Source organism: Alexandromys fortis, unplaced genomic scaffold (assembly GCF_014885135.2).
Source record: "Alexandromys fortis isolate MF-2015 unplaced genomic scaffold, M_Fortis_MF-2015_v1.1 scaffold_140, whole genome shotgun sequence".
Classification (NCBI taxonomy): domain Eukaryota; kingdom Metazoa; phylum Chordata; class Mammalia; order Rodentia; family Cricetidae; genus Alexandromys; species Alexandromys fortis.
The window spans coordinates 4,014,412-4,035,476 of record NW_026068048.1 but is presented as its reverse complement, the minus strand read 5'-3'; the positions used below and the strand labels follow the sequence as shown (position 1 = coordinate 4,035,476).

At 52.1% G+C, this 21,065-nt stretch overlaps 1 protein-coding gene across 1 annotated transcript in view; it reads left to right on the top strand.

The window, feature by feature from the left end:
- Chst8 (carbohydrate sulfotransferase 8) overlaps positions 1-9,242 on the top strand; it is a 153,772-nt gene extending 144,530 nt beyond the window's left edge. Inside the window, exons 3-4 of the mRNA XM_050119242.1 lie at positions 7,229-7,257; positions 7,790-9,242. Coding sequence (XP_049975199.1) covers positions 7,229-7,257; positions 7,790-8,881 — 1,121 coding nt within the window. The 3' untranslated portion in view covers positions 8,882-9,242. The remainder of the gene's footprint in view (positions 1-7,228; positions 7,258-7,789) is intronic.
- Positions 9,243-21,065: the final 11,823 nt, after the last annotated feature.

Sequence of the window (21,065 nt, the reverse complement as noted above, 5' to 3'; positions counted from 1 at the left end):
AGGCTGGCAGAGACAGAAGGCTCCTCTCCACGGGCTTTGTGGGGTGGGGAGGCCCTGGCAACAACCTTATTTCCTTAATTTATTTTATGGATATTGAATGGTTTGCCTGCGTGTATGTTTGTGTACTACATGAGTGCCCAGTGACCTCAGAGATCAGAGGGCATCAGATCCCGTAGAACTGAAGTCACAGAACCGCCGTATGTATGCTGGGACCCAAACCTGAGACCTCTGCAAGAACAGCAAGTGCTCTTCACCAGTAAGGCAGCTCTTCAGCCCTAACCCCCTCTTTCCCCGACTTCCATCCTTCCAAAGGGACGGAATTGCTTCAGTTATTCTCCTCAGCCCAGTGTGTAGATACTTAGCATCAGTGGCCACAGAGGAAAGGAAGCCAGCTTATCCTTATGCAGACAGCAGCCTGCATCTTCCTGTTGCTGTGAATACATACACTAGGTGCAGTTAGCATCTAGAGCATTAGATGATAAGCAAGGACCTAGTAGTGTGTGCGGGCCTTACCCAGTCAGTTGAAGGTCTTGAAAAGAAAGATTCACCTTCTCGAAGAAGGAACTCTGCCTTCAAATAGTCCTTTGACTTGACCTTCTCTGCCTGTCAGATTGTCTGTGTAAGCTGTCATCCATGAGGAACTCCTTAAAACCGCTCTCTCCTTTCCCCTCACCTGTTTCTCTTCTCCCCATCCTCTCTCTCTCGCTCTCTCTGCCCTCTCTTTCTTTCCTCCTTCCCTTTCTTGTTCCTTCTTTTCCATGTATGTACATCCTGTTGGGTGTTTTTCCCTCAGACTTCTAGAGAGCAACCTCTCACTCAGGAACCGGCCATGTTTCCTGTGATATGTGGTCTCGCTGCTCACTCAGCACTGGTCCCATGCAGGGCTGCCCTGTGGTGCTGTGTCCTGTCCAGAACATGTGTCAGACATGGCCTTCTCATCAAGAAGTGGGAGCCATCAGCCTTGTATATACAAGGAAAAATGCCGTGTCAAGTGCAAGTATATTTTCCTGCCAATTTAAAAATAAATTGTATCAATTGTCTTAAAAAAAAAAAAAAAAAAAGAAGTGGGAGCCATGGTGCAGACACTCAAACCTGAGTTGCTCAGGACACGGGTGGCTTTGCTAGTCCTGGGGGGATGAAGGGTGGTAAGTGTGGGCTCAGTGTGTGTAGCGAGGCTCTCAGGACCCAGACAGAACCAAGGGGAGTCGCCTGGGAAGCCCCAGAATGAACGAGCATGTGGACAGCTATGAGGCATCTTCAGCCAGAGGTTCCAGGAGGTGGAAAAGGTGATTCCAGAAAATCAAAGAATCAGTGGTGGACTTGAATATGGAATACACCCTCTGCCTCTCCTGGCCCTCGACTTCTCCCACCCCCACCCTTCTGTTTCTGACTCCTTCACAGTGGCTCTTCCTTTGTGGACCCGAGTCCAGAGTGGCAGGACTCTCTCGTCCCTGCCCACCAGGACCGTGACCTGGGTAGTCCACACGGCTGTCACCTCGAGTGTGCCATCCCTGGGAACATGAGGCATTTTCAGCCCTTTCTAGGTACTCTGTTCCTTTCCCACCCTGTTAGTGGCAATGTCTACACAGTCGAAACACAGGCCCAGTTGCCTCCCCCAGTTTTTGCTGGCCATTAGGAATTGGGCTTTCGGTATGGACCCCAATTGATCTCCTTATATCTCTGTAGAGGGCTACACATAAGATCCTTTTACCCAGAAACCCCACATGCTAGTGAAGCCACTTTCCGATCTAGTCACAGACTCAGACTGTCCCTCCTGATTGTTAAGCTGTGCATGCCAAATATGCCTGCACACGCCTTTAATCCCAGAATTTGGGAGGCCAAGACAGAAAGATTGCAGGTTTGAGGTCATCCCGGGTTATTTAGTGAGACTGTCTCAAAAATAAAATAGAGGATGGAAAAGAGGAAAAGGTGAAGGAAAGAAGAGAAAAGAAACTTGACTTTGTGGGGCTGGGGTTGTGGCTCAGTGGTGGAGCCCCTGCCTAGAATCCCCCAGTGAGGGGCTGGGGTGTGGCTCAGTGGTAGAGCCCCTGCCTAGAATCCCCTAGTGAGGGGCTGGGGTGTGGCTCAGTGGTAGAGCCCCTGCCTAGAATCCCCAGTGAGGGGTTTATTAGTAGAACACTTATACATGAAGTCCTGAGTTCCATCCAGAGAGAAAGAGAGAACGGAAGAAAAAAGATAAAGGATGAATGAGCCTTTGCTTCCCCTTAGCAAGTAACCAGAAAGGTTCTCAGCCAAAATACTGAGGAGAAAAAATTTCAGGCAATGAAGAGTTGGGAGCACGGAGCGCATTTGGCAGTCCCCATAACTCACGCCTTGTTTTTTCTCACTGATGCTCACTCTTCTCACGTTGTGTGTGTTTCTTTGAATGTCATCTGTCCAGAAGGAGGAAGAAACAGTTTATTTCCTGCTGTGCAGAGGGTTGTAGTGCCCTTGCAGATTTTAACATTGTGCCAAGAGTAGCAAGTAGGCGACCCAGACACCAAGAGCAGAGAGAGGGTGTGGCTGACCTTGAGGGAAGGTCTCCTGGGTGAGAGTGGGTGACATCTGCATCATTGGAAGAAAGGGGGTGCTGGGGATCACAGCTGATGTTCCCAGCAGGCTCACTTCATTGCTTCTCTGGAAGTGAAATCTAGGACAGGCACCCTACCACTGAGCCACACCCCAGCCCCTCACTGGGGGATTCTAGGCAGGGGCTCTACCACTGAGCCACACCCCCAACCCCTCACTGGGGGATTCTAGGCAGGGGTTCTACCACTGAACCACACCCTAGCCCCTCACTGGGGGATTCTAGGCAGGGGCTCTACCGCTGAGCCACACCCTAGCCCCTCACTGGTTAGTTGTAAGCAAGCACTCTACCCATTGAGCCACATCCCCAGCCACTGGTTTTTCTAAGCTGATTCAGGCTGAGCTTGGGCTCATTCGTGGCTCAGGCCAACCTTGGACCAGCGCTCCTACTGCCTCAGCCTCTTGAGGGCTAGGATTACCATGTCTCACTGTGCCCTGCTAAGTTCTGTTTTTGTCTAGATGCTGTTTATTTAGAGCCTAGGAGGCGGGGACTGGAGGTGGCTATATTGAAACCTTAGCCTCCCTCTTCTTCAGAGTCCCATGCTACTGATACCAGTCCTAATGACAGTCAGAAGTCATGGTTAGCTGACCTTTCTTGGGTGCTCCGTAGAGTTGTCAATGGTTCTGAAGTTCAGTGTTTGGGGCATGCACTTCATGCTCCAGCCTTAGGATACTCTGGTTTCTGGCTTTGACTTGCCCAGAGCCTCGGCCTTTATTTAAGCAACACATGGGAAAGCCGCTGGACCTCTGGCATTGGGGAGAGTCCCTTCATTACAGTTCTGTTTATTCAGAAGTAGCTGTGTGGGAATCAAATCAGTCACCTAACGAGCTGCCCTGAGTTTCAGGGTTGGGACTGGGCAGCCTCAGGCCCACTCACAGCCCCGTGTGAGCTCAGTCCTTTTATCTGTTATTAGGCCCAAGGTAAAATTTCTTTTCCTAGGGAGCCCGTTTCAGCCAACTTGACTTGGTGGGCAAATGTGTTTGGGGTTGTGTCCTGGTGATTGGGAGGCACCATGCATAAGACAGGGTCTTCCTGTCCCCTCTGCACAGGTGAAAAGGGGACAGGGCCCCCAGCCCTAGCAGCCACAGCCTGGCTTTGCAGAGTGATGGGAAAGCCTCGGCAAGCGGCTCATCAGCCCCACTCCTGGCCAGGTTTAGCATGACTCATTGGCTCCAGAAAAGGAGTATAAATAAGCACCGTCACACCTTGACAGGTTGACAGGAGTGACAACCGGAGTAAATCCCCGTATCCGAGACTCCGAGGGGGAGAGGTGATTTAGCAGAACCCGCTGCCGTCACCAGAAGAAAATAATTACGGAACACCATGGTGGAGAGGGAGACGGAGCGGCTGCAGCGGGTCCCTTCTGCTGAAGGGATCTGTCATCGTTGGCAGCAGGAGAGGACCCCGCTCGCCAAGGAGAAATGAGCTCTGGAAGCTCGTGCTGAAGACAGGCGATGGGATGCGGAGGGGGGAGGACCATGAAGATGGAATAAACTCAGCTATTGTGAAGGGACACTGGGCGAGGGCTTCACCTCTAAGCCGGCACCTGCTGCTCACCCTACTTCTGCACAGAGCTCCCCCACCAGGAGGATTGTTCGGCAGGAGGATTGTTCGGCAGGAGGATTGTTCAGAAGCTTTCTCATGTGTATATGCATGTGCTCACACACACACACACAGATTTGGGGATACCCAGAAAAGCGGGCATGCCCTCCTTTGTTCCAAAAGGACATCACTTGTACCCAACCCAGCAGAAGAAAGTGAGAGAGAGTCCGAGGTCTGCCTCTTCTTCCCTCGGTTAAAGTTTGGGTATGAAATGCCCCCCCCCCCATGGGCTTGTATTTTGAACACTTGGGTACCAGCTTGTTGTACGGTTTTGAAGGCCTGATGCTGCTATTACCATGACTACCACATTGCCTCCCCGGCCATGGTGGACTAAAATCTCTGAGGCTGTGCACCAAGATAAAACCTCCCTCTGACTTCTGTCAAGTGTTCAGTCACATCAGTGAGAAGGTTCCCAATATATTCCCTCACTTAGGAGTTGAAGAAGGTTCTAGAAGATATGTATGGTAGCCCACACCTATGGGCCTAGCAAGGAGATAAAAGCAGGCGGTTTGTGAATGGGAGGCCAACTTGGTGTAAAAGTGAGACCCTGTCTTGGAAAAGAAGGTTCTGGCATCTGGGGAACTGGTTTAGTTAGCTCAATGTTTGTCGTGCGAGCATCAGAACTGGGGTTCGGCTCACAAGCATCGAAGTAAGAAAGCCCGGCTTGACAGTGCTGGGATGTAGGATCCCAAGGGCCCAAGAGCCAGTAAATCTAGCTGAAGTAATGAGCACCAGGGTCAGTGAGAGATGCCATGAATAAGGTGGTCAGTGATGAAGACTATGCCCTCACATGCACACACACACACAGAGATACACACACACACACACACACACAGATACACACACACACAGATACACACACACACACAGAGATACACACACACAGATACACACACACAGATACACACACACAGATGCACACACACAGACACACACACACAGAGATACACACACACAGATACACACACACAGATACACACACACAGATACACACACAGACACACACACAGAGATACACAGACAGACACACACACACAGATACACATAAGTGCACTCACATACACATAACAAAGTAAGGTAGAGAATAGTTGAGGAAAACACCGAATGGGTTGACTATTCATACGTGGCCACACACAGTGATGGTTCCAAAACTTCAGGGCATTTGGGCTTTCCATCCCAGAAGGAGCCTTGGTTGGCCTCCTTGCTTGCTAGTGAATGAAGGAGATGTGGTGCAAAGCCTCAGACTGGACACCACAAGATCAGGGTCACAGCACTGAAGCCAAGAAACTGGATCCCACAGATAAATTCAGAGAGTCGGGGTCAGCGATGACTTGGGTGTCCCCCTGTCTGCTGACTATAGCCACTGTCCTCTGCCCAATACGCAGAGACATCAGGGAGAGTGCTGGCCTCTCACACCTACTCCTTCCCTGCCGGGAACCAGTCAGGTATGGCTGAGCACAGTCCTCCAAAATGCTAGCCCTCGCTTCGGCTCTTTGCTTGTGTGAGAGGCATCTGTTTCTCTGGTTGTGACCAGATTGCAGCAAAGTTTCAGGGCATAAATGTCCGTTCAGGACCCAAGACCAGAGTCCCTGACATCTCAGTGAAGTAGGAAGAAGATCTGCCTTCCCAACCGAGGATTGCCCCCTGGCACACCGAATGATTAGAAGCAGAATTCCCCGTCCTGACCAAAGATTCACTTTCTGAGAACATGCTGCCCTGGGTGACCCCTGCCCAACCCAATGGGACCTCTCTGGTGGGCAGAGGGAGCATCCAGAGCTTGACCAATGTCATGGTTCGGATATGATGTGTCCTCCAAAAGGCTTGTTTTGGTTTGAATGTGAAAGGTCCTTCACAGGCTTGGGTTGTTGAACACTTGGCCACCTGGTGGCGCTGTTTGAGGCTGTGAAACCTTGGGGATGTATGATCTGCCCTAGATGGCAGATACAGGAGTACAGGGGCTGGCTAGAGGGTTATACCCAGCCTCAGTTTGGAGCTGCAATCTGGTTTCTGGTCAGCTGAGAGAGAACAGATTTCTTCTCAAGCACACAGAGAAGACAAGTAGCAGTGCCTCACCCACGTGCATTTGAGAGTCAAAACTAAGTCCTCCTGTGGTTTGTGTCAGTAACAACAAAAGTGTTAGTACCAGGTTCGTGTGTTAGAGGCTTGGTCCTCAGCTCTTGTTCCTATTTAGGAAGTTCTGAGAACTGTGGATGGTGAGACCTAGCTTGACAGAGTGGGTCACTGGAAGTAGGTCTTTGAAGGGATCTTGTCCCAGGCCCTTTCCTGCGTTGCTCTTTCTGTTTCATGGTCAGCTGAGAGATGACCTCAAACACATGCTTCCACCTTCCTCTACCCCCATGACGCTCTGTCCAAGCCCATGAAGCCAAGCAACCATGGACTGGTCCCTCTAAAACAGTGGTCGTGATTAAATCTTACCTTTTTAAGAAAAAAAATTTTATTTATTTAAATTTTCTGTGTATGGGTATATGCTGTATGTATATGTACTACATATGTGCAGTACCCACAGATGCCATAAGAGGGCTCTAGAGTCTCTGGAGCTGTAGTGCTGGGAATTGAACCCAGGTCCTTTGGGAGAACATATTTCCCCTTTTAATTGGTGTATACCAGGCATTTTGTTATAGCAACCAGAAAAGTAATCGAAACAGTCAACGACTTACAGATCTCTCTCCATCTTTCCCACATCACCAGTTAGCACTTGCCCATGCCTCGGGTCTGCTCACACCTTTGGGGGACACCAGGATGAGTCAGACATGGACATCATACCCCTGAGTGTACCGAGAAGGCCAGAGCTAAGACGGGGATGTCATGGCAAGGGAACCTCCCGGTATGGAGTAGGCTGTGGTGACAGGCATGGAGAGAGATTGGACGGAGCTTTGTATTAAGTACTCTGAGACTTGATGACAGGGTGGGATGGAAGGTGGCTTTAAGGGGTCCTGCATGTTGGGCTGGGCAGGTATATGGTACTTCCGCACTTCACTTCCATGGTGTAACAAGTCTCTCTCCTCCGTTGCTTTCCAGGCATGAAGTTCAGCATCAGGCCCCAGCATGTAAGTTCTGAGAACCCCATAAATCACAGGTGCCTGGGGGAAAGTAGGAGAGGACGGGAAAGACAGTTCAGAGCTTACGGCAAATCCATTCATAGGAAGAAGAATGTGCTGGGTCCTTTCCAGGAGCCTTGGGAACAAACCCCGGGGCTTTGGGTCCATGAATTTCCCTTCTCTGTTACGCGGCTCCTTTGGACTGAGTAACAGACACAGTCAATCCGAGCAAGCCTCCTGCAGGCCACCATCTTCCTCCGCCCACGCTAGCCAAGCCGAGGTTCTTGGAGGGACTGCACCACCTTGTGGTAGAAATTATATTTGCCGTTCAGGTCCCACATTTTCGCAATTTTGTGTGGCTGGCAGGTCTTAGACCAGAGAGGCTCACACCAGCAACACCAGCCTGTGCTCACTTCCCTTTCCTGGAGAGAAATTTAAGCCAGAGTGGTTAGAAGCCCCTGCCACGTGGAGGGCCAGGGTCATGTGACCCTCCATGCCCAGGTGTGCTAAACATCCCTAACCACTTCTCTCCCTGTCCCAGGATGGCCACTTGAGGATACCCACAGAAAGGGTCACACGCAATTTACCTAGCGGATCCCCAAGAGGCCTCCAACTGCAAGTGCCTGACCAGCCTCGACCTGACCGGAAGGCGAAGGCGGCGGGGTCTCCTTCGCGACTCAGGCAGCGCAGGCGGAGACTGCTCATCAAAAAGATGCCAGTTGCAGGGACCATCCGAGGCAACAACTCGTTTGAGACCTTTGTCCAGTCAAGATCCCACACCATGGACAGTCGCTGGATCAGCCTGCACCAGAGCCAGCAGGAGCGCAAACGTGTGATGCAAGAAGCCTGTGCCAAGTACAGGGCCAGCAGCAGCCGCAGAGCGGTCACTCCACGCCACGTGTCCCGCATCTTCGTGGAGGACCGCCACCGCGTGCTGTACTGCGAGGTGCCCAAGGCAGGATGCTCCAACTGGAAGCGAGTGCTTATGGTTCTTGCAGGGCTGGCCTCATCCACCGCCGATATACAACACAACACTGTTCACTATGGCAGCGCCCTCAAGCGCCTGGATACTTTCGACCGTCAGGGCATCATACACCGTCTCAGTACCTACACCAAGATGCTCTTTGTCCGGGAACCCTTTGAGAGGCTGGTCTCTGCCTTTCGAGACAAGTTTGAGCATCCCAACAGCTACTATCACCCTGTCTTTGGCAAAGCTATCCTGGCCCGATATCGGGCCAACGCCTCGCGGGAGGCACTGCGGACTGGCTCCGGTGTGCAGTTCCCGGAGTTTATCCAGTACCTGCTGGATGTCCACCGGCCCGTGGGCATGGACATCCACTGGGACCACGTTAGCCGGCTGTGCAGCCCCTGCCTCATCGACTATGACTTTGTGGGCAAGTTCGAGAGCATGGAGGACGATGCCAACTTCTTCCTACATCTCATCCAGGCGCCTGGGAATCTGACCTTCCCGAGGTTCAAGGACAGACACTCTCAGGAGGCTCGGACCACGGCGAGAATCACCCATCAGTACTTCGCTCAGCTCTCCTCCCTGCAGCGACAGCGCACCTACGACTTCTACTACATGGATTACCTGATGTTCAACTACTCCAAGCCTTTCTCGGACCTGTACTGAGGGGTGAGGCCTGCTGGTCAGGGGAGGGCTTTGCCTGCCCACTCACCTGTGCGTAGGCACGCCCTAGTCTCTAGGAGCTGAGCTAGACCGTGGGTCTCAGAGGATGTGAGGTATGGTGACCGGCCCTAGGTGGGGGGACAGAGGCCCAGACATTGGACCTTGACTTTTGTCCCATACCCATTTCCTCATTGGGTTGGCTGAGCTTGCTAACATGGATGCTCCAAGAGCTCTGCCAAGATGCTGACCAGGGAAACCCGAGGTCCCCGGTGGTAAGGGATGTCCTGCCTTCCCTTTGCCTTTGCCTTGTACCAAACCGCGTGGTTTGCTGCTTTTCTATGACCCAGGGAGAGGCCGGAATAAAGCACATGGTTTTCAGAGCAGTGGTGTCTACTCCATGTCACGCCCTGAGGTCCTACTCTCTGCGGAGTTTTAGAATTTTATTTTTCAGATTTGTTTTACTTTTGAGGCTGTGTGAATATGTGCACGTGAGTGCAGCTGTCTGTGGGGGCCAGAGGCATCAGATTCCCCCAAAGCCAGAGTTACAGGCAGTTGTGAGCCCCTGGAGGTGCTGGTAACCAAACTCTAGTCTGAACTAGGAGAGCAGCATGAGCTCTTGGCCGCTGAGCCACGACCCCACTACCTGTTCTGTGAAAACGGGATCTTTCTGTGTAGCTCCGGTTTGGGGGCTGGGGGTGGGGTTTCAGCCAAACCACCTGCAGGCCCTCCTAGATGGAAGGCCCTGTGGAAGAGACAGATCTGTTCCCACTGAGGGAGGTGTGTCACACCTTACAGGAGGCCCTCTGAGGACTGCAGGGCAGGGGCGCACTCTCTGCCAGCTGCCCACTAGGGCCGCTACTGGGGCCCATTTGGCACTGAGAACAGCAGTCAGTTCCTGTGGTTTTCTCAATTGGGAGTGATGTCCTCCTCTTCCTGGACATCGGACCTAAGCTGACTAAAGCTATAATCTGCACAGCCTTGACCCTGGCCATAACTCAGCCCTATCTATTCACCTGACCAAACACTTCAAGGCTGACGGTTACCCATCCTTTGAGGGAGGAGAAGGCAAAGCTGCAGGTGAAACCACTCCTAAAGTGTATAGTTCTATGCCAGAACCGATTCTGTAACTGTCACCAACCAGAGTGACACCAGAAAGGTCCCAGTGTGGGTAATGCTGGTGCTTAGCGTGTGGGTGTGATGGGGGCTGTGTGGACCATCTGTAGGGAGGCGGATGCACTTTGTATTGGGGGCAGATGTTTTTGCCTGTCTCCCCAGGACTGCTGGGCTCCACCGGTCCTCCTGGGAGACCACTCCCCAAGTTGTTCCCACTGATGAGGGAGCTGCTGTTGGGTCCCTAAGAAGAGACAACACTGAGTCCCCGGGACAGTAGATGCTGAGAATCCAGTTGGCCTTCCACACTGGCTGGAGCTAATCCATCTCCATTTTGCCTCCACTGTGGACTCTGGAATCTTCCATTGATTGGAACAAGTAGCTGAGGCCACATTCTATCCAGGAGCCCTGAGTAAGCGTGAGGCTGCCCTCTGGTTCCAGCTGGAGGTGACCATCTGATGGCGAGGGACCCAGAGGGACAGGGAATCGGCTAAAATCACAGCCGGAGGGACTTGAGATTCATTTAAGGTAGATGTCCAAAAGCCCAGAAGGCCTTTCTTCTACCTGAGCCAGAACTGGCTCCAGATCCAAGTAAGAGATGGCAAGAGGGGCCTGGCTCACTGTGCCCAGAAACAGCAGGCCCTGGGCTCCAGCACTCACAGAGGGGAACTGGATTCACAATGCAGAAAGTGTCCCTGGTCGTGGGGGCATTTGGCAGAGCCTGGGGCAGGCAGTCAAGTATCTACTACTCAGCAAAAGGACACCTGAAGGCCCAGCTGAGCAGCCTGCACTGTGACTTGGTCTGCTACTGCACAAGAGTAGGAGAGAGAGAGAGAGAGAGAGAGACAGAGAGAGAGAGACAGAGAGAGAGAGACAGAGAGAGAGAGACAGAGAGAGAGACAGAGAGAGAGAGGGAGAGAGAGAGGGAGAGAGAGAGAGGGAGGCTAAAAATAAGACATGTCACATTTTTCAGAGGCACCTAGGCCTGAGCTGGGCAGGCCTACATGCAATTGTATCATCTATTATGGGTTATATTATAAGGGAGAGGTAGCAGGACACAGGTCTCCTATAATCATAATCATTACCTTGATGGCCCCCAGCATGGCCACCAACTGAAGGCTACAGGTCCAACCCTGAGGCCCTACCCAGAATTCATTGTGGTATCTCCAGCCTCCAGCCTCATGGGCTTGGGGCAGACTGTGTAACATAGGGAAGAATGTGTGTGCATGCATGTGTGTTGTCTGTCTGTCTATATGTCCTTCTGTATGGCTCCCTATGCCTGGATGCCTGTGTGGGTGGGATCTTGGACAATCCTGCCCTCTCTTCTCTCTGGCAGCATCTTGTGTTCACTACTCAGTCCTGTCCCGTGTGCCCACCATGCTCCCTGAAAGGGGACCACATGACCAGAGACTAGGAAAGGTCATGGGTTTCAAGAAAGTTCATCAAGTTTGGAGACTAATTGCCCGGTCTTAGGTGTCCTCCTCTAGTGTGATCTATCACACTAGGAACACACACACGTACAAGTACATGCACGTGCATACACACGATACCCACCAGGTCTTTGAGTGGCTGAGCTTCCCTGGATAAACAGAGTCAACAACATCACTAGGAAACACACACACACACCACAATCTATCATTGTCTGGATAGAATTAACAACCAGAATTGCAGAGCCCAGGGTTGCTCCTGGGTTCTGAAAGTAGAATCCATCTAAGGCCTTCAAAAATCCAGACAGGTAGACCAAGTGAGCCAAGCAGGTAGGACAAGCCACTTGTCTCTGCCGAGTGGCTTGACTGGAGCCAACACAGGGGCTTCATAGGTGCAGTACCGCTCTTGACCAGCAGGAGGGGCTAAGTCCTTACTCCTAAACAGATGCCTGTGCATCCCAAGCTGGGCCACCAGGTGGCAGCAACATTCCAGAGTCAGGTGGGTGACGGGTCCAGACGGAAGGAATTGCAACCCCAGCCTCTCTACAGTGAAATTTCAGCCTCCGCAGAGCCCTTGGAAAGACCCCGGAGGCAACTTTCAAACACACCAGTTCCAAAAGACCCTATCTCTCTCCCGATACCACGCTCCCCAGCACCTCGACTTCTCCCACCCCTCATACCGGCCCAAGATCAGGGTCACCAACACCAGGCAGGCGATCGTTTCCATCCATCCAGGAGGTACGAGGTATAATTCTCTGACCTCACTGGCAGCATGTATAAATCACACGCGCACGCACTCAAGTGCTACCTCCTGTCACATTGACACGTACCTGTCCTCTCAAACACAGCCAGAACAGACACACGGACACACACACACACACACACACACACACTCATGAGCTTCACCTCTCCCCGTATTTAAATACATGGGAAAGCTCGGATAGCCCCTCCATCTCGCCAAGCATGGGCGTCCTTTCTGCTGGGTCCTGTTCTCCTCCCAGCTCCCAGGGTTCTCTCCCATTCGCCCCATCTCTCTGCCTCATCTCTCTGCCTCCTCCTCCACCAAAACATAAGGACCCAAGCACAGTCCTTATGCTTTCCCATGGACAGAGCACAAAACCAGTCACTCCATCAAAACCAGAAACCTCCATCAAAACCAGAAACCTCCATCAAAACCAGGCATGGTGGTGCACACCAGGCAATCCCAGCACCCAAGAGGCCGAGGCTGGGACAAGCTTGGTCGTGTGAGACCAGCCAGAGCTGCACAGTGCGACCTCATCTCAAAAAAAAAAAAGAAATAAGCCAGGCAGTGGTGGCTCACACCATTAATCCCCAAGAGTCAAAGGTAGGAGGATCTCTGTGAGTTCAAGGCCAGTCTGGTCTACAGAGTGAGTTCCAAGACACCCAGGGCTACACAGAGAAACCTTGTCTCAAAAAAATCAAAATAAAAAACCAAATCTTCCTCCAGGGTTGGCTCAACCCTGCTCTATCTTCCCAACAAAACTCTGACTCCCTCCTCTACCTGCTCTTTCTCTAGAAACACCCTCCCACCTCCACCCCACCATCACCCCACTCCCACCTCTTTCTCGATAAATGATTCGGTTTCTTTAGCCGCCTCCAGTATTCTGAGTTCAGCTGTCACTCACCTGCCTGCATGCCACCTGCACGCCACGCCACGCCCCCAGAAGAGAGCGCCGCGCTTCCCCTATACTGTGTTCCCGGTTATATCACTCCCTGACCTCCAGCGGCTCTCCACCCGCAATGGCTAACTGCCTGCCCCATGTCTGCATCAGCACACAGAGAGGCTGTCTCAGATCCCCTGCCCCACCCAAGCCTCACCTCCTCCATCCCAGTTCCTCCACTCTCAGGACCCTGCCTCCTAAGGGAAACTGGACGGCATTCCCTTCCTCCCTTCTGTCTTTTTTCTTTGTTTTCTTCTTCCTGTTACGGTAGCACCTTGCTACCCTAGGCTAGGCTGGCTCTGGATGCACTTAGTAGCCCAGGCTGGCCAGGCTCACCACCCTCCTGCCTCCACTTCTGCAGTGCTGGAATCAGAATCGTGCACCCTCATGGACTAACCAAGTTCTCTCCCCTGCTTGGAGCTATAATCTACACCACACCATTGTCCTCTCCGGCCTGGGCTCTTGAAGTAGTAAAAAGGATGGCCAGGTGTATTGGTTCACACACGAGGTCTTGCCTCAGGAGACTGAGGCAAGAGAAACACTTTGAGTTCAAGGCCAGCCTGGTGAGTTAAAGACCAGCCAGGGCAACAGAGTAAGGCGCTGTCTCAGAAAATAGCAATGGGGCTGGCAAAATGGCTCAAAATGTAGAGGCACTTGCCGCTAACTCTGACAGTCTAAGTTCAATACCCAGGACCCACACGGTGGAAGAGAGAGTGGACTCTTAGAAGTTGTCTTCTGATCTCCACACACACATAAAACAAACAAATAAATGTAATAGGTTAAAAAACGAGAGAGCTGGGATATTGGTCGTGCTTTGGTCTATTTCCTTCTTAGACTCCCCAGTGAGAGGCTGGGGATGTGGGTGCCTGTTAAAGCGTTTGTCAATATGCTGAGGCCGTAGGTTCAAGCCACAGAAGACACACGAAATCATGGTACTTACAGGCTTGCCCCATACCGCTCTGCATATTTCATGAATATATTATCTTATTTACTTGCCGTTACCACCCTGTAAGATAGATACAGTGCAATTACATCCTCCCCAGATTTTTAGAGATAAGGACCTTGAGACACAGAGAGGTTAAACAATTTGCCTGAGGCCGCATAGCTACGCCAGGACTGTCTCTGTTCTCAGCGCCAGGCAGTTTGGTCTGCTGTCCAGTTCTCACCTATCTGAATACTTCGCTGCTCTCGTGGGGGATGGTTTGTGAGAGCAAATTAGGAATCCAGCGGTCTCTGGAGCAAGGGAAAGACAAGATCTGCTGGGAACAGAGATTCCAGACACTGGGGAGTAGCTGCCAGGATCTCTGATGAATGGCCTGCCTCCCCCACTATTGCTGGAAGGTAGCATGGGGAGACAAGAACTCACCCACCCAGCAAGTGTGATGGGAAAGAAGGGGACAGATCCTGAGTGGGCTAGTGCGTGCCCGGAATCTGAGTAATCTGGAAGCTGAGGCAGGATGATCCATCACGAGCCCATAGCCTTCCTTGGCTACGCAGCAAGTTCTGAGCCAGCGTGGCTCTATGAGAGACCCTGCCTCGAAAAGTAAGGGAGCGGGAGCCGGAGCCACGAGAACAGGAGGAGGAAGGGGAGGGGGAGGAAGAGGGAAAGCAGAAGGAGGAAGAAGAGAAGGAGGAGGAAGACGAGAAGGAGGAGGAAGAAGAAGAAGAGATCAACCCTAACCAGCCTGGTCTAGGAGGGAGGGCAGAGGAGTAGAGAGAAATGGATCGAAGCTGAGAATCTAGAACCTTCTATTGGATTGACAGGGAAAGGCGACACAGGGTGAGCAGAAATGACCACAATTCAGGGGCAGTGGGCGGGTCCCATCCCATAAATCTCCCCTCTGGGGCATCTCACACAATTCCATGAGACCCAGTCTACTGCCCATCCATCACCCGCCAGCCTGCAACTTCCTGTCAGCCACGGCTTAAGGCTGCCCAGGAATGTCTGTGTGTCTGTCCAAGCATCTGCCCAGCCTTGCACCCTGGCCAGACAGTAGCTAAAAGGTACAAATTAAGTCTTCTCCTTGGAGCGCGGAGCCCCCCAAAAAGGGGCACAGGGGATGGAACGTGTTCATCTGGTATCTGGAAGAGAGCCCCAGCTGCTTCCAGGGATGTATGTGGGTGGCACCCACTGCCCCAGAGACCTGCTTGTCCCACCGCCATGGGAAGGAATGGGGTGCTCAAATCCAGGCCAATAGCAGAAGGAACAGAAACTGGGAGATGAGAGTTACTCTCCAAACCCATGCTCAGATTTTTACTTTGCCTTTTATTTATTTCTTCTTAAACCCTGTTTCTCTCCCCGAGGCATCTAATCTATTATTTAACATCGGATTGTACGATTGAAACTCCCAGGCAAATTGAAAATTATTTGTGTTGGAGGTTTCAGGCAAGATGCCGAGACTACCATTTCTGGGGGACTCTGAGATCCAAGCAAAGGCAAAGACGGGGCGTGCAGCTCTGATCCAGGAAAGGGTCTGGAGGAGCAAGGCGGTGGGCAGATCCAAGGGTCTCGGGCACCTGGGGCCGCCGCACTCAAGCCTAGCACACCCAAAGCTTCACACAGCTCAGGGCCATTAATCTCCACGCAGCATTTCACCCGAGAAAATTCTACTGATGCCTCCCACTGGTCAAAGTCCTCAAGAGGCCAAGCAGGTGCGATCAGTCACCTGGCCCCGCACCCACCCCGGGGAAAAGCCTCAGTCGCAGGAGAATTAATGACATGGGGACAAGGGCTCACCATCATTTTTCAGAGGTTAGCTCTCCACGGATTGGCAGCCAGGTTGGCTAGCCTTAGGGAGTGGGCATAGAATGAACAGGATCACTGGGAAGTGACTGAGGAACAGGGCTTGGGGTGAGCTGGGGAAGGCAGTGATTAGGGTTACTGCACCCCAAAGATGGACAAGTTATGTGACATCATAGTGCCCTGTTCAAAACCAAGCACCAAGGGGCTGGGGATAAAGCCAGTCAGTAAAATGCTTGCTGAGTAAGTCCAAGGACCTGAGTTCAGACCCCCAGCTCCATGTGCAAAGCCAGGCACAGGGAAGGGTGTCTGTCATCCCGTGCTGGGGAAGTGGAGGTAAGCAGAGGCCTAGAGCTGGCCAGCCAGCAGCCAGCGTAGCTGAGCCTAGGTGCGGTCTCTCCGTGAGAGGAGAGAAGACTGGAGAGGAAGACACTAGACGTCAACTCTAACCTCCATACATGCATGTGCACTTGTACCTGCAACACTTACACACACACACACACACACACACACACACACACACACGGCTCTGGATAACCTTGTATGGGTGGCTTTGGGCCCATGGGAACAAGCACCATCGCTGTGGGCTCCCTTGCTGGCAATGGCACAGCGTATATAGGGAAGGAGGGAGGCTGCCTGTGAGGGCTGATACCAGCTCCACAGTGACTGTTAGGTCCCAATAAGGAGATTAGATTCTGTGCTGCCACTGGGAGGCTGAAAAGAGTTTTGCGGCGTGCCACGGCCCAGCTTCTGTATCCCGGAGGATCATAAGGGAACCTGAGCCTGGCCTGGTAATGCAGGCTTAGCATCTAGCTACCCCCGGGGAACTCGGAAACAGGAGGATGGTGAGCGTAATGCCTGCCTGAGCAAGATGAGAGACCCTGTCTTCAGGTTAAAGAGAGGAAGGTGGAGATGTCACTCAGGGGCAGATGGACTTGCCTTGAATGTTAACACACTCTGGACTCCATCTGCAGAATCTCAAGGTTCTAGAATCCAAGATCAAGATGGCAATAGCTGGAGTCTGCCAGGAGTGCGCTTCCTGGTTTACACAGAGCCGTCTCCCTGGTGCATCCTCACAGAATGCTAGCAGCAGGAGAGCCTTGGGAGACTGTCACACTGATAGCCATGCCATCTGTGAGAGCTCTACCCTCATGACCTCGGCCCCCTCAGAGGCCTCATCATGGGAGTAAGGCTTTTAACATAGCTGGGGGGGGGCGAGTATTCAGCCCATAATATCTACTTACACAATGGTCACCTGGGTCAGACACTGTGCTAAGCATTGCACTCAGGAGGTGACAGCATCCAGGTTGGGACCCAGGGCATCCAGATCCCACTGAGGCATAGAGATCACTCCCATGGCCCTTGGTTGCCCACATGGCCACTGGAGCCTTCCCTTTAGAACGTGGATCTGCTGCCTGCCTGTGGCGGTTTGAAAGGAAACAGCCCTCACAGGTTCATTTGTTGAATTTGCTGGGCTGGTTGGTGCCCATTGGTGGAACTGGTTAGGAAGGATTAGGAGGAGTGACCTTGTTGGAGGAGGTGTGTTGCTGGGAGTGGCTCTGAGGTTTCAAAAGGCCAGACCATTCTCAGTCAGCTTGCCCCCCTCTCTGCCTTCTGCCTGTGGTCAGACGCGAGCTCTCAGCTACTGCTCCAGTGCCGCGTCTGCCCTGTTGCCGTGTTCGCTACCACAATGGTGGACCCTAGCTTCTGAAACTGTAAGCAAACCCCCTATAAACTTCTAAAAGTAGTCTTGGTCGTGGTGCGTCTTCACAGCAATTGGAACGTAGCTAAGACACTGCTGCCTCAGCCACACATCCAGGCGACTGTGCAGACCCTGAAGCCATGACTCTCACTCCTTTTCTGCAATTTACACCCTACCCTACCCTAGCTGGGCTAGCCTGCTGTGCCCACCAGCCTCTCGGGGCTCTCAGGCATAGTCACCCCCTGAAGGCAACCCCTGCAGGGGGCTGGATAGAATCAGAGAGAGACCCAGGCTGTCTCATGGCCAAGACCAGCATTCAAACCTCTGCGAGTGCGTTGAGCGAGCATGTGTGCCCACGTGAGCGAGCGCGTTAATGCTCACACACACAGAACTTGACCTCCGACGAGACAATGTCACTATTGAGAGTCCTCAAGAATACACGCGATTTTGTCACAGACCACAGACTTACAATATGTGCACACACCTTGGTGGAAATGGTAGTCCCGTCTTTAGATAACAGTGGTGGGAATTAGACAGCCTTCCAGCCGGCACCATTCAGTAGCGAACCAACTTCACATGGAAATGACCTGCCCAAGGGCTCAGATGAGGACTGGAACCCAGGGCCTGGGACCTTGCATGCCAGTGGCTCTGTCTCCAGGAGGCCCCTCTGTCCGTCTGAGGGCTGTTTTGTGTCTCTCTCCCATTGTGGAGCTACTTCCTCTTCTCTTTCCACAGAGTAGCAGCCTGAGCTGGGCTCTGGGCCTTCTGCTCAGGGAAGAAGTGGTCTTATCGTCATTCTTTGTCCCAGCCTTAGAGAGAGTCAGGAGCCCAGACGGTCCAGATCTAGAAATCTGTCAGACAGAGGTTGCCAGCAGGGGACCAAAGCTGATCTTTATGTGAGCTAGTCTCTGAAAGGATCAGAAACAGCGGGCGATGGCAAATGTTGGCACTAGCCTTTCAGACCCTAAGAACTTAGGGCAGGCAGCTTGATTTATACCTTCATTGAACTGACCGGTTTGCGCCTTTAAAAGCCAGGCAGATCCCAGTTAATAACGGGGAACTTCTGAACCACACAGCCTGTTTAGGAGAATGTAACCAACCTTCCACCCAGAACAAGAAATGCCTTTGCAGGGCTTTAAGCAAACACTTCCCCCAACCTCTTGCCTGCTGGTTTCACGGAGGGCATCTAAAGAGGGAAACTGAGGCAATGAACACAGAAAGATTACCTCACCATTGCGGGTACCCGGGTGAGGGGTGGTGGCACCTGGCCCAGTGTGAGCTAGTGATGGAGTCATGCATGGTTTTGAGGAGTGCTTATCTGATCTTAGTGACGGACTGGGGATGAGATGAGGGTCAAAGAGCAGACTTTCAAATGACCTCCAGCTTCCAGAGCTGAGTAACAGGTGAGATGTGGTGGGGACCAGGTTAGGAGTACAGCAAGGCTGGGTTCTGAGTCTGTATCGGGGTCTTGAGTCTAAGGAATTTTGGCTATCCCAGACGAAGCCACATCAAGTGGGCAGTGGGATCTGCTGGTGGGAAGAAGCATGAACCTGTGCAGGGGACAGACAGACCCAGAGTGGGCAAAGGGACCGTGCACGACCCTGTGCGGGGGACAGACAGTGTGCGGGGGACAGACAGTGTGCGGGGGGGACAGACAGACCCAGAGTGGGCAAAGGGACCATGCACGACCCTGTGCAGGGGACAGACAGACCCAGACTGGGCAAACAGGCTGGGCATGTGTGTACAGGAGACCGACTCTCCCCACATACATCTCCACGGGGGCTGATGGAGCCAGGTGTAGTGACAGAGAGGGACTGGCCAGAAACAGCTAGCCGATCCTAGGTCATCACAGTCAGGCATACAGGACCTGGAATGGAGAATTCCGGAGTGAACTGGATGTTCCTGGTCATTATGTCAAGGTGGGAGGATGTTTGTGTTTAGCTCTGTTCACAACTTTTAAATAATTAGAATCTGGTGGTGCACTCATATAACCTAGCACTGGGGAGGATGAAGTAGGAGGGTCACAAGTTCAAGGCCTGCCTAGGCTACAGAGACAGGCGTCTCAATAACAGAACTAAACAATTACAATAAAAGCTTAAAGCTCGGAGGTGGTGGTGCATGCCTTTGGTCTCAGCACTCAGGAGGCAGAGACAGGCAGATTTCTATGAGTTCCAGGCCAGCCTGGTCTAGTGAATGAGTTCCATGATAGCCAGGGCTACCCAGAGAAATCCTGTCCCAGAGGAGGAGGAGGAGGAGGAGGAGGAGGAGGAGGAGGAGGAGGAGGAGGAGGAGGAGGAGGAGGAGGAGGAGGAGGAGGAGGAGGAGGACAAACTAAAAGAAAAGAAAAAGAAAAAGCCACCCTGGACCTTGCTTTACCCTCTCAGTCTGGCCTGGACCAGATAGCTCTGCTGTAAGGGCACTTGCCACCCGGCCTGAACATCTAAGTGCAGTCCCAGGCCCCACATGGTGGTGGAAGGAGAGAACTGGCTCTCAGAAGTTGTCCTCTGACCTTTCTTTACACATGTACCCTGGCACACATTAAAAAAAAAAGTCAAACGTAGTGATGCATGCCTTTAATCCCAGCACTCAGGAGACAGAGGCAGGCAGATTTCTGTGAGTTTGAGCCTGGTCTACAGAGCTAGCTCCAGGACAGCCAGAGAACCCATCTCTAAAACAAAAAATAAAAAACAAATTAATTAACTCAACAAATTTAAAAAGTTTGGGTAGAGCCAAGACATGAATCAGCACTCATAATTTTACATAATATTATGATGTATATAATTAATTATATTCAGCACATTATATAATTATCAATTATACACTAGAATGTATACTATTCTCATGGAATTTGTATACGTTTGTGAGTACGCACAGACACACAGACACACACACAGACACACACACACACACACAGGACGAAGTTTAGAGTCCTCCACTGGTGACACATGATAAACAAAATTGCCTTCATTTCTCCTGCGGGGGGCCTGGTGGCGTGCCCAGCCCCACCCTAGACAGTTCATTCCTGGGCTTGGCCTGCAGCTGCCGCCTGCAGCATTCTTGTCTGTTAGCTGCGAAGCACCAGGAACAAGCCCTGCAGCAGGATGACACATCCCCCATTGCCAGGCTCTGTTGGCGCCCAGTCCTGTAGACTGCACTTGGGTGACACTGGTTACTGGGTCTGAAGTCCTTTCTGCCCACCACCAAGCCGATGGCATGGAGGCGGCCGCAGACAGCGCTAGGTACTACAGGGCAGGGGACATCGGAATCAATATTTAACCTCTTACGCATCTGAACCCAGCTTCCCTACGAAGAAGAAAATGAGATTGCCAGGGTGTGGGGAATTCATTTGTAATTAGTTCTAATTACTAAAGGAATCGATGTTTTAATTTTTTACAACGTATCCGAACTCTCCAGCTCCTTCCGTGATAAAGCAAAACCCAAAGAATCTCCATTCCCCCAGTTCAGGCAAACACCTCGTGTGTGTGTGTGTGTGTGTGTGTGTGTGTGTGTGTGTGTGTGTGTGTAA